Below are 12,906 nucleotides of genomic sequence, written 5' to 3'. Positions count from 1 at the left end.
CAAATCTTAAAATCACAAATTCCTAATCTTGATGAATTTTCATCAAGTGGACACACCTGTGTAACTAGCACCCAGCATAAGAAACAGAACGTTATCAGCATTCCCCAGAAGCGCCTCTTGTCTTATGTTCCCGTTGCAAACAGAAATCACTATCCTGACTTGTCACACTACAGATTTGTGTTGTCTGTTTTTGATCTTTATATAAATGGATTCTTGGAGGTATTCCTGCATCTGCATTTTTGCTCAACATTATGTTTGTACAATTCATCCATGATGGTTTGCTGCGCACTTATTAATATTTTAAACTGTATTGTTTTTAATAACATACATTCATTTCATTAATGCAGTCTTGTAGGTACAGAAATGTCTCTATTTCAGCACATTGACCAGCATCCGTATTCAGAAGAAAGTTCAAAAGAGTAAACAATCCCCAGCAGAAATCACAAAGAATCTACTGAAAAGATTCTGAATTGACTTGATGGTAATGAAAGGCACATTATCACCAACAACTTTGAAACGTTCATCTTTGTTTTCCCTAAAAATACACATACAATTATTTTTTCTTTTACCCAACTTAAACAAGAATCCAGAGAGTGTGGTCCTGCTGCCTGAATGCAAACTGTTTGCTTCTGTGAAAACAGAGCAAGCTCAATTAAATTAGAAAATCCTGGTATTCAGTAGGACCAAATTTCCCTTCCTTCCTACTTTGCCGTTCCACAGTCTATCACCTAGAGTAATTAAGACCAGGGAGGTATCATCTTCACTGGATTAACCTTAACTAAATTGTGCTCATTCAACATGTGCCCTTTTGATTAGTCCGAGCAGGGCCTGCTGTCTCGGATACACCCACCTTGTAATTCTACACACTTAATTAATTTCAGATGAATAGCGGAGAGGATAAGCTAAATTCTCTGATTAATAAACTATAAGTCCTTATTGTCTGTCAGAGTAGCTCAAGATTTTCATTCTTCCCTTATTTCTTTGCCATGCAAGGGCGAATGGAGATTGAAATGTGCACGCACACACGCACACACACACAACACATACACACAGCTGCAATTGTGTGAGGTCGGTGAACAGATCCCTGAGCAGTTTCATCACTGTAAAGGGCAGACCTTGAGAGAGAAAATACTGCAAGAATTGTTGGTAAAATAGATTATTTTTCTGCCAAGCGTAATTTTTAATGTCCTCCTTCACCTGAACCTTAGTTTTTATTTGCACATATTTTCGTATCCACGTACAGATACAAAACTTCAATATTAATGCCACTAATTTTGTACTTTTAAATGCATTTCTCAGAAGTAAAATACTATTAATAGTCTGAGAACCTTTCTGAGAAATGGTTTGAAGTTATGCGTTGAATCATCAAATTTGACAGCTCTCAAATATATAATCAAAATTTGCCCTCATGGGCATCTCTGACAGCAAAGAAAATTATTTCCTTATAATAAAACAGATCCCAAGGATGTTTATATGCTATAATTTATCTCATATTAAAAGATGGCTCGAAAATTATACAAGATAGATTTACAGCCTCTCCTTCAACCCAGAAAATTTGTGTCTAGTTATTAGTGACTTAAAAACTACTACTGATCTGCATAATTGTATATAAAGAGTTTCCCCAGTAGCTTTTATGTCCTATGATTCAACTTAATGAGGTCAATTATATTCAGGGAATTTAAATTACTGATACTTAGGGAATATAGCCAACATAGCTGTTAGTTTCTAGTTGGTATGCAAGGAATTCTAGTTACATAAGACAAAAATAACATATCTTAATATAGCCAATTTTATGTTTAATTAAGCGGAGACTTTTTTTAAGGCCACTAGCCTATTTTATACAGAAAATTGTTCAAGAAACCATATACTCAACTCATTTATGTCTTCAGATGCTGGAGCTGTTCCGATTTAGTCTTTGTTCTAAAATGATTAAAAAAAAAACTTCTAGTAATTCTGTTAGTATTTTCTACTAGTTTAGAAAGTTTAACTGTGAAATTCTTGCACTCCATTTTTAACCACAAATTCCCAAACTACTAAATATTCCTACAAGTTAAAATACTGCTCAATAATTTACCACTAAATGAGTGACAGGATGTGGAAGATTTTACTGATCATTTTACTAATTGCTCATTTGTGAAAATTCTCAAACTGGTGGAGTCATTTGGTTAATTGAATGCAAATATTAAATAATTTTTGATTGATGACATGCATGCTGATAGGCACATCGTTTTCCAGGATGCATCAGCTAAATGCTTTATCAGGTTTGTATTATCTCTTCCATCCGAGGCTGGGCACATGGGCATTTTAACTCATGTCAGGAAATCTTATTCTCTCTGCCTTCCCTAAAACCAGATCCTACATTTGACCTTTTAGAAAAACACGAAAGCAAGTAATTTAAGTCAGCCCACACCTGCACCATCTTCCAAAATATCCTCATATGAATGTTTAGCACGTCTCATTCCTGAGCAACTGAGGTGGCCGAGAAGGACAATTTATTCCCTCTAAAGAACAAAACACTGACATTGCAGTATGTCGTGTTTGACGTTGCAGTAAAGTGTAAATATTATTCATGAAAGGGCAGCTAAGCTTGGCCCTGTGATTTAGATTTACGATACAAACCAACTATTTTTGAATGATGGAATTAGGCATTTACATAAGGGGACTTAACAGTTCTTCAGCCTGGTTACGTTCTGCTGTTTATGTTACACAGTCGAAACCTGTGAATGCTGTTTTGGGTGACACATTACTAAGAATTTTTACATCAGGAAAGTAACCGTATTATCCGGGATTGTTAGCTGTAAGGAAAGTTGTTTAGCTAAATTCTGCACCTTAAAAAAGTAATAGAAAAATTCCTTAGAAAGTCTCCGGAAAATATAGTATAGTAGTCTCATCACCTAGCGATTTAATCGCCGTGTGTTTCGTACTCCTGTTGGCCTCTTTTAACAGGACTTCCATCAATAAATTCAAGTTTTTGTTTTTGCTTACAATCGGAATTTCAATTAGGGCAGGTCCAGAGAAAGGAATTAAAGTTTGGATCCTTTTCGACATCATTTGCAGCTATTTATCACGCTGTCTTTTAAGAATAGCTCCCCTTTCCGCACACCCATTGCTGCCGCCTCCCTCGCTCGGTAAATGAGTCTCTGCGCCAAGCAAGGTCCCTCTGGGCCAGTTCGAATTTCTGTGCCTTCACCCTCGGATTGTCGGATCCCCCTCGTCTTTTTCGTGCATATCTCTGAAAAAAAATTTTTTTAAAAAAATTCGTGGTATTTCTACGCACGGATGGAAGGCAAGCGGGAAAGGAGGGTGCAGGTGCGGGCGGTCGGGCGGGCGGCGGCAAGGGCGCGGCAGGCTGGTGGTGGCGGCGCGGAGGCTCTTTCCGGCGCCGGGGGCGGCGCCCCAGGCCGGGTGCGGCGCCCGTTTGGCGCACGTGGCTCTCGGCGCAGCGCAGCCGGAGCGCAGAGAGTTGGGTGTCGGCGGGTGCCTGCGGTTTCTGCCTGGAGCCCTTCGCGCTGCGCCCAGCCGGGAGGGGAGGAACGCCCGGGGCCCCGGGGCCGGCGGCCGGCGCGGGTAACGCTCGCTGACCCGGGGCTCCGGCGGGCGGCGTCTGCGCGGAGTCCCGCCGAGCACGCCCCGCGGCCGAGGGATGTCCAGAGGCGCTGGGCGGAGTGTAGGCGCCGAAACATATCTCCGATTCGCCGGAGGCCGACGGGAGGGCCCGGGGCGGCTGGCTAGGCAGCGGGGCAGCTCGGTGGAGAAGGCCCTGCACCCGGCGCAGCGGCCGCCCCTCCGGACCTGCAGGTTTCCGAGGGGAGTCGCTGCCTTAGCGGCGGCGTGCGGGGGCTGCCGACCTTGGGGCCCGAGAGACGGGCAGGCACGGGGCCAGGGGACTCGGGGCGGGGGGGCGGTGTGGGGCCCGGCCTGGGCGCCTCGTCCGGCGGCGGAGGTGGGCTGCCGCCAAGTGGTTTGCAGCCCCGATTCCGCCACCCCCTGGGCCACGGGAGTGGGCCCGCGGAGACAAGCAGGGAGAGGCTAACGAGGGTTTGCTCGAACCCTCAGGGCCCGGGTCGGAGGGCAAGACGCTAGGCGAGGGTGGCCGCGCGGCCTGGGAGCCCCGAGACCGGACGGCATTAGTGGAGCCGCCCCGGCATAGGGGAGTTGGGGGGATGGTTGTGAATAAGTACGGAATGATCAAGGCTCCGGGTTTTTTCTCTCCTCTCTCCCCGAAGCCCTTTAGAAGCAGGCGGTTTGCGGAAACGTGGCTGCCCCGCGCCTCGGGCTCCCACGCCGCATCCCGCCCCAGGGAAGCGCCGCTCAAACCTGACCCCGGCTTGGGGACTTGACCCGGGCTTGACCTCTCCCTCCGCTCCGCCCGCACTCGCGGGATCTAACACTGCGGGCTGCCGGCCAGGACGTGGCCAACATCGCTCTTTAGTCTCGGCGCCCAGCTCCGGGCTCTGGCGCCGAGCTTCCAGGCTGGGGTCGGGACCACAGGACGGTGTATTCTGCGGGGTTTGGGGGTAAGCAGGGGAGAAGATCCCGGCTCTCCGGTGTCGCTAGCGGGTCAGGCCCAGAGCGCATCCTGCTCGCTCCGACCGTGCCGTGGAAGAGCGAGGCCTCCCCAGCAGACCCGGCTAGCCAGGGTCGGGGTTTCCCGAGCAAGGCCGGGCATTTGGGCTCTTGGCGGCCGAGGCTTTCGCGAGGGTGGGTTATCCTCCAGCCACTTTAGGGAAGAAGCGACGAGGCCAAGGAAGTTACGGACGACGGGGCACCCACCATTCCGTGCCCTCAAACTCGGGGGCTCCATTCCCTCTGCGGTTACTTGCGGCGCACCCCATTCCTACCCGACACACTGCCCGCAGCGCTCACAGCCAAAGCCCGCGGCGGTGTGCACCGGCCTGTGCGGGGTGGAGAGGCGGCCCTCCTTGGGTCTCCTGCCTGTCACATCTGCACTTATTTAAAGCTCGGCTGGTGGTCCTCGCTCTCTGGAATGCCGATTGTGGGCCTGGCTGCCTACGACATTTGCACTGATTAGCGAGCCGGTCATGGGGGAGGCCAAAGGCGGGGCGGGGGGGGGGAGGGGGAGCTTTGGGGAGACTCGAGGTTCACAGTATTCTTCTTGACCCCGTTCTGAGAGGCAACTTGTAACTCAGCGATTCCCACCGCACCAGATAGCTGAGTGTGTCAGGAAACAGGCCTGAACTTCGAGATCGTTCGATGTGTATAGGAAGTGGCCATTGCACTTTAGCATGTATGTTGTGGTCCGCGTGCACGCACAACCCGAAATCTGAAGGCTCCAGCGCTGAATCAGGCAGAGTGGGTGGACAAGTGCTGCGGCCCCACGTCACTCCAGGCCCTACAGGTGTGCAGGCAGCGTCTGAGATTTGCAGCTTCCTCAACGCGCGACTCTTAAGAAATATCTGCTGGTGCAAGTCCACAAAAAGAGATTGACCTGCTGCATTTAAAATACTGTAAACAAGCTTTAAAAAGGCACAGGATGCCTGCCTCAGAGTCCACACCCTAAGGGGAAGAGGCGTGGGGCAAGTTCGTTGGTGAAAAACAAGATGTGTTCCACCCTAAGGCGAGTCCCACAAGCGTAGGGGCCGGAGAGAGGCAGTTTTCATTCCATAAACCTAGGAGAGCTCAGTCTGATTTTGCATTTGCCTCTGGACTTGGTATAATTAAGGGTGAAAATAAGGCCCCTCTGTATTTCTATTCCCCTTTGCTGTCTGTGAAGCCTGTACCCCAGAGGAAAGTTGTTTTAGTAATCTGGAAAAGAGAAGCCATGTGCTGAGTCAGCAAAAATCATGCACCAGGCCAGTTCAGTTCAGTAACACAGCTGTGTGTTATGCACACGCTCTCTAGGCCTTGCGGAGATAATGAAAAATATATTGGAATTTTCATGGCATAGAAATGCCCACAAAGCCCGTTGGCAGTTGAGAGTCATATTAAATTCTGTGTCTTCTAATACAAGAATTCTGTTCTGAACATGTCTTCTAACAAGCATTAGACCCAACTCCATTTAATACGAGAGAGGACAAGACAAATGCAATTCTCCAAACAACCCCCCAATTTTTTTTTCTCAAATGGTTGTGCTGCAGAATGTTTAAACATTCCTTTCTGCTTGTGTTCTTGTGACAGATGTTCAAGGTGGCTCCAGTGGATGCAATCTGATTTTTCATTTTGAATCATTAAAAGCATTTCTCGAAAATGCATCTTTAAAAGGTCCGATGAGTCTCCTTGCAAATCCTGTTAGAACCTTAATAACCCATTGGTGGTCCCACCTTCTCCTTTATGTGCATGGAATAAATGTATTCACAGAGAGCCACTTGGAAGGCAACTCACTTCTTAAGCTGTTAAGCAACTATTTTGGAGAATGATTTCTTATCTTTTAACTGTACAAGTCTTACCCCAATTTGCAGAACTGGAGCATTTCAACTTTGGAACTATAGCCCAGATCATTGCATTTTTAGTGAGAGTATTTCTGGGAATACTTCTTCATAATTCTCTTAATCTCTTAGTTGGAAAATGTGTGGCTTTTTTCTTACACTAGCATATTGTGTAAAAAACCAGCCAAAAGTTTGCTTCTATTTCATTCATCTTTTCTATCTTAAAACTTAAATGAAATTAGTACAACTTTTATGCTTTTACTCTTTGAATTCTTAAAGATATAGCTGACTTTTTTAGGTTGTTTCAGCATAATGCAAAAACATCTGGATGTAAAATGAAAAATTTAGTCTGTCACCGAGGTTCCAGATGTTTGGTGCTGTGTAGACAAAACATCAGGATGAGTGACTGAAATTTTTCTCTCCTAGCCAGATGGTTTAGTGCCTGGTGCTTCTATAAGGAAGCATATTTTCCTTTCTCTAAACATCACATCCTACTGTATCCCACGTAAGGCATGATTTACGCTCTTTCATCGACAAAAATGCTGGGCCATTTGGAGTGTAGCAAAGCAATCCGTAAGTGAAACTCTCAGTATATGTTTTGGAAAATGTAGTCCAAGTACAAGTGTTCGTGTGTACTTAGGAGGGAGTGGTGGTGGAGGAGCCAGAAGTGGGAAGGTAAGAAAGAGAGAGCCTTGTTCAATGGGGGGAATGACTTGACTAAAAGGACAGCCTTCTAAGAATCCATTTGTGGCATCCCATAGTCTAAATAGGCTAAAGGTAGCATTCAGCAGCAGCTTGGACAGGGCTGCCTTTTGCCTGAGATGCAACTGGGCTGTGAAATATGGTTGTGTCCTCTGAGGCCCTCTTTCCCCTTTATTCCTTCTTGAAACATTGTAAAATAAAACAAGTAAATGTAATGTAACATAAAAACATGATTGCACAGGTGGGGAAATTCCATATTTGAAAAGTAAGGAAACAACATGGTGAATATTTAATCAGTCAAAAAATATAGTGCCAGTGAATAGATTTCTCTTCATGTGAAATGTCACCACACTTTACAGTTGTTAAACTGGGGGATGAAGAGAGAGCAACATTTCTTCCTTCCCCAGAATCACAGAGATTAAGATCATGAGCAGAGTCTGAGCTTTTCCAAGTCACTTTGCCTTAGCCATGCAGAGAAAGAAGGAACAAATACAAGAGAGGCCTTCCACTAGAATCAGCAGATGAAATCAAACCCAGAATGAATTCCATTCTACTTATTACCTCACACACTCACTGGGTTATAGAAGAGTGTTTAGACAATGGATGGCAGTGAATGTTAAAACATCATAAAATCTGACCACGTTAACAATTGCTGCAAGAAAAACATACCATTTTGAATAGACCTTCTTATAACTCAGTATCTGAGACTCAGATAATAAGACCCAGGATTTCAATACTGGCCCCAAATCAATTTTTAAAAATAGTTTACAGGGATCTAGTAGAGTTTCAGGGGTACACATACTGAGTCATCAAGAGTCTTGAAAGTCAAAAAGGAATCTTTAACACCATATAAAACAGAATCACAGTTATTTTTCTTGATTGCTATAATGGGGATGTTTTTGGGACTTTTTGGTGATGCATTTATTAGGATAATAAAATGAGGGGGCTGGAAGGGACTTACCCAGACCTCCTCTCTCCTTTTACAGATGAGTACATTGGGCACCAAAAACATTAAAGGACCTATCCAAGGTCACATATTGAAAAAGTGGAAAAGTCAGAACTAGAGCCGCTTAGTTCCGGTTGTGACAGGGTCCAGAGCTCGTACTATGGCGGCTTGCCTTTGGATCATTACCACTCTGCTCAGTCACAGATTTCCAAGTAGTGTCCAAGAAACTGACACCCGTCACTACAGGCTGGAGACAGCTCAAAACCACTCATTTGTGTTACACATCTAAGAACAATAATACAAAGCCAGCACGAAGGCAGAGTTCCCCCATTTGTCTCCATAGTAAGAGGGACTATTGCAGAACAGAACTAATAAACCTCCAGCAACTTCAACAATTTGGCTAGTGGTCCTGATGACAACAAACGACAGCTTAGCTTTTTATAGAGAACTTGCAGCACCTTGGAGGAATGCCATGCACACAAACTGCTACAGTATCTTTTCTTTGAAAATAACGCATTCAGACATTCAAAGTAAGTGACTTTAATGGGGAGGAGGAGGTGGCTGTAGCCATGTCAACACGATTCTTTACAGAAGACAAAAGTGTTCCACCTGACTCACAACCATCTTAACTCCCTGTTCCAGTGGCTTGTATGATGAAATGGAAGGTTAGGATGCATTGGGTAGGTGGAGGGTGAAGGACGGGGGTCGGAGGATCAAAGAGGAATGCGCTGCTTAAGGATATTTAGATAGCAACATGAAGCATACATACGTCCCCAGTTTTTAGGATCTAGGACCTCACTGGTTCTTCACGGCATGAGCGAAGGGGTTGGTCTCATACGTGATGTTACCAAACCTCTTCCGTTTTATGTTTTATTTAACATCAGATGAGAACACAGAAGCATTGCTTCTAAGAAAGGAATACAACTCTTCATCATGAGTGTTTTGGTCCAAGAAATGCAAGTAAGGATAGCGATTAGGAGAAATGGGGGTGGGAGGAGTGAGTGAAATCAAGACTCAGTATTCGGAGTTGTGAGGGAAGAGACAGTCATGTTTCCATTGGCCTGGAGAGAGAAGAGATCCTGTTAAGGCCTTCTCTTCAAGCTAATCCAAGGTCAGTGTCTCCTGAGAAGCAGGATCTGGCCAGAATTTGAATTGAGGGATGGGAGAGGTAGCAATGCTGGGAAAAGAGGTCTGACAACCTATATTCTTCCTTTGAAATGCTTAGGGGAGCAACTAAACCAGCCAAAGTTAAACCAAATAAAACCAGCATGCCCGCTTACCTCTCATTTACTCTCCCAAACAGATCATCATTTGGGCTATTCCCCTGAAGTCAAGCATGAAATCTATTTAGCCGGAGAGCTACCCATTTCCTCTGACCTGCAGAAGAGATGCCCTGTTCTCTAAGAATCCCTGGAATGCCAGAATCCAGAGAAAACTGGAGCCACATGCCTGGGCCCCTTGAGATCCTCCCATTCCTACCCCCATGCCAAAGAAACATGTTAACAAAGAAGGAGCAGACTTTCAGCACCACCTGACCCAGAAGCACAGCTGCGGATTCATCAGTGTAGGTCACTGCATGACTTTAAAGTTGCTGTGGATTTAAGAGTGTCTCTTATCAACTGGGAGTATTTAAATCTTTTTTGTGCCTGGGACCTTTTGGGCAGTTTTGTAAAACCTATAGACTCCTCAGAAAAATGCTCTTAAATGCACAAATGATATTGAACTAAAGTTATCAGAATAATTTTAAGGAACAAATTTGTGAGACAGTATTATATTTGCTTCCATATTAACCCATTAAATGTAAAATCTACTGGTGGGTCTAATAACTTACGTAATATTGAAATAGGGATAAGTGTGAGTGATAATTCAAACTATCGTCAACAACTATAATGTGATTCAAAGGTATCTGTGATTTCTGTTGGTGACAAAGTCACAGGGACAGCCAATGCTGTCTATGTTCATAATGAAAAGGAATGCTAATTTTCAAGTAGAGGTTTGTAGAAATGAAGATGTAATTTTTTCACACCCAAGTTTATGAACTTCTGCTTTTATCTGATTACATTTCCAAATCACTTGACTTCCAAGTGAAGGACCCCTTAGGAGGAAGAGCGGTTCTAGTAGTACTTTAGACATAAGCAGTGGTCATAGCCATTTGAATCTATTTTGATTGGATTATACTGAGTCCAAATTTGGAAGTTAAACGTTGAGCCTGTGATATTAGACTTGGTCTGAGGTGAAAAGTAACTTTATATTGTAACCAGTAGAGTGGAGATCTTGAGAAGTGTTCCCTTGCCAAGAGGACGCTGAAGGGAGTGTCAAAGATCACCTGTCAAAGTGGGGTGGGGAGGGGGAGGCATAACCAGAGCCAGGAAGGACTTGATAAGGTGAGTGGGTCACCTCTGTTTGGTGCGTGAGCCTGGGGTGGGGCTCAGACTGGAATGTGAAGTGCAGAGGGACCTAGGGAAGGATTACTGACTGCTGATGGCAGGCAGAGAGTCTCCCAGTTCCAGCCTCCAAAACCTGTGACCACAGAGGAAGTAAGTCCAGGCACAAGTCAGAAATGCTATAGCCTCCCCCCAGGGAATCTCTAGCAAGCCAGTGGAGCAGAAGGGATCTGCAGGTTAGGACAGAACAGCCTGTAGCCTGGGAACCGAGGGCAGAGAGAGAGAACCCAAAGCAGAGGGTCTTCCTGAAGGTGAAGAAACAGGCTGATATTATGAACTTCACTCAAATTAAGAACTTCCATTCATCAAAAGACATCATCATTAAGAGAACGAAAAGGCGGACCACAGACTGTGAGAAAAATATTCACAACATGTCTATGTGACAAAGAATTCGTATCCGAGAATATGTAAAGAATTCTTACAAATCAATAAGAAAAGTACAATCCAAAGTTTATGAATGAACAAAAGACTCAACAGCTACTTCACAAAATAGGATATCCAAATGGCCAACAAGCATATGATAAGGTGCTCGATGTTATTAGTCATCAGGAAAACGCCAATTAAAATTTCCCTGAAATACACACATAACAGACAGGCCAAAATTTAAAAATAAAAACAAAACATTGACAATATTAAGCATTGGAGAGGATGTGGAGCAACTGAAATTCTTACATTGTGGGTAGGAATTGGTATAAAGTGGTACAACCACTTTGGAAAAGTGGCAATAGCTACTGAAACAAAGCATCTATTCATAACCTAAGGCCCAGCAACTCTATTCCTAGGTAGAGGCCCAAGATTGCATTTGCCTATCAAGTGATGTACAAGAATATAGCTTTATATACTTTACATGTTTATAAATATAAATATTATATAAAGTTATATAAATATATATCAACTTCATTCATTATAGCACCAACATGGAAACAACCCAAATTGCAGTCTGTTTATACAGTGGAATATCATATAGCGATGAAAAAGAACAAACTCTTGCAGTACACAAAGTGGATGAATCTCACGGATATAATGTAGAGCAAAGGAAGCCAGACACAAAAGAGTACACATCGTGTGATTCCATGTACACGAAGGACAGGCAAAACACAGCCCTAGCACTGGAAGTCAGGATAGAATTTACTTTTGTAGGGGGTATTGATTGAGAAGGGGCACAAGGGCACCTTCTGTGGTGCTGAATTATAAATATTATTGACTTTCTGAAAAGTGATTTGGAAATGCAGTCAAGTAAAAGCAGCTGGCCATACTGTGGATTCAGTCCTCCTGACTCTGTGGTTTTATGTTACAAGAAGATTTCACTGGGCCATATGAGCATGAAGAGGGTGCAGAGGCGAGCGACAGACTGGCAGAAGATTTTTACAGTAGATATATCTGACAAAGGGCTTGTATCCAGCTAAAAATGTGTGGAAGACTTGAAGTGCCTTTTACAAAAGAGAATAACTGAATGGCCAAGAAATACAAAGAAAAATGCTCAACATTATTATTCTTCAGGGAAATGCAAATTAAAACCACAATTTGATACTAATACACATCCACCAAAATGACTGAAATTAAAAAGACTGGCAACAACAAAGACGGCTGGTATCTTGAGCAACAGAACTCTCCTAAACTGCCGATGGGGGTGCAAAATGGGATAGCCACCTTGGAAACTGGCTGTACCTACTAAAGCTTAATGTGCCTAGCAGGTTAGAGCTCCCTGTGGCTGGTCTAGGAAGCGAGTTAAATAAGGACAGGAGAAGGACCAGGGATTTTGGCTAACGAAGTCCACCAAGCTTAGAGAACCATATTCCAAGTGTCTGGGTTTTCCTTCGATTTACAGCAAAGTGCCTTATGCAAAATCCCAGCACTGTATTGGTTTAAATAAAAGGAAAGAGGAATTGTCCGTGCTTAGTTCAGAATAGTAAGGGAGGTGACAGATCAGGAGCCCCAGAAAACTCTGGAGTGAGTGGGAAAGTCAGGATGGCTACAGGGTTCTCTCCTGGGGCACCAAGTGAAAAGACCAGGAAAGCCACTCACCTTTTCCCGCTGCTGTCCAGGAGATGGCCCCCTCCCTTCTTGGAACTCCTGCTGCCCATGGGTGGCATGGATCACACAAATGTCCTGAGCAAAGGTGTCTCTGCAGCCCTTACTTCTGTATTTGATGAGCCAGGGCTGTAGGAACTGAAGTGAGAGTCCACATTCATTGTGAAAATCCAGCCCGGGAGGGGAGGACAAAGGATGGAGGAGGGGTGTGGCGGAAGGGGAGCAAAGTGACCAAAGAAGCAAGGAAGCCCAGAGCCAATGGAAGTCCGAGGCCCAGGCTTCCGGCTATCCTCACGTGAGCCCATCCATCTGCACGCACTTCTGGTCACACATCGATGCTTCCCATGAACACTGGTGCCAGGATGGACAGGCTCCAGGGTGACTCATAACAAACAGT

General features: G+C 44.7%; 1 protein-coding gene across 1 annotated transcript in view; it reads right to left on the bottom strand.

Moving 5' to 3' along the window:
* LOC114900466 (basic proline-rich protein-like) overlaps positions 1–12,562 on the bottom strand; it is a 129,481-nt gene extending 116,919 nt beyond the window's left edge. The window contains exons 1-5 of the mRNA XM_029231616.1: positions 12,504–12,562; positions 4,842–4,895; positions 4,594–4,720; positions 4,376–4,502; positions 3,278–3,792 (exon numbers count right to left, since the gene is read on the bottom strand). Coding sequence (XP_029087449.1) covers positions 3,278–3,792; positions 4,376–4,502; positions 4,594–4,720; positions 4,842–4,895; positions 12,504–12,562 — 882 coding nt within the window. The remainder of the gene's footprint in view (positions 1–3,277; positions 3,793–4,375; positions 4,503–4,593; positions 4,721–4,841; positions 4,896–12,503) is intronic.
* Between the last annotated feature and the right edge of the window lie 344 nt (positions 12,563–12,906).

The sequence above is a fragment of the Monodon monoceros genome, unplaced genomic scaffold (genome assembly GCF_005190385.1).
Source record: "Monodon monoceros isolate NGI ecotype Baffin Bay Population unplaced genomic scaffold, NGI_Narwhal_1 Super_Scaffold_19, whole genome shotgun sequence".
In the NCBI taxonomy this organism is placed as follows: Eukaryota; Metazoa; Chordata; class Mammalia; order Artiodactyla; family Monodontidae; genus Monodon; species Monodon monoceros.
Note: the sequence above shows the minus strand (reverse complement) of the source record. Positions and strands in the feature narration are given on the sequence as shown.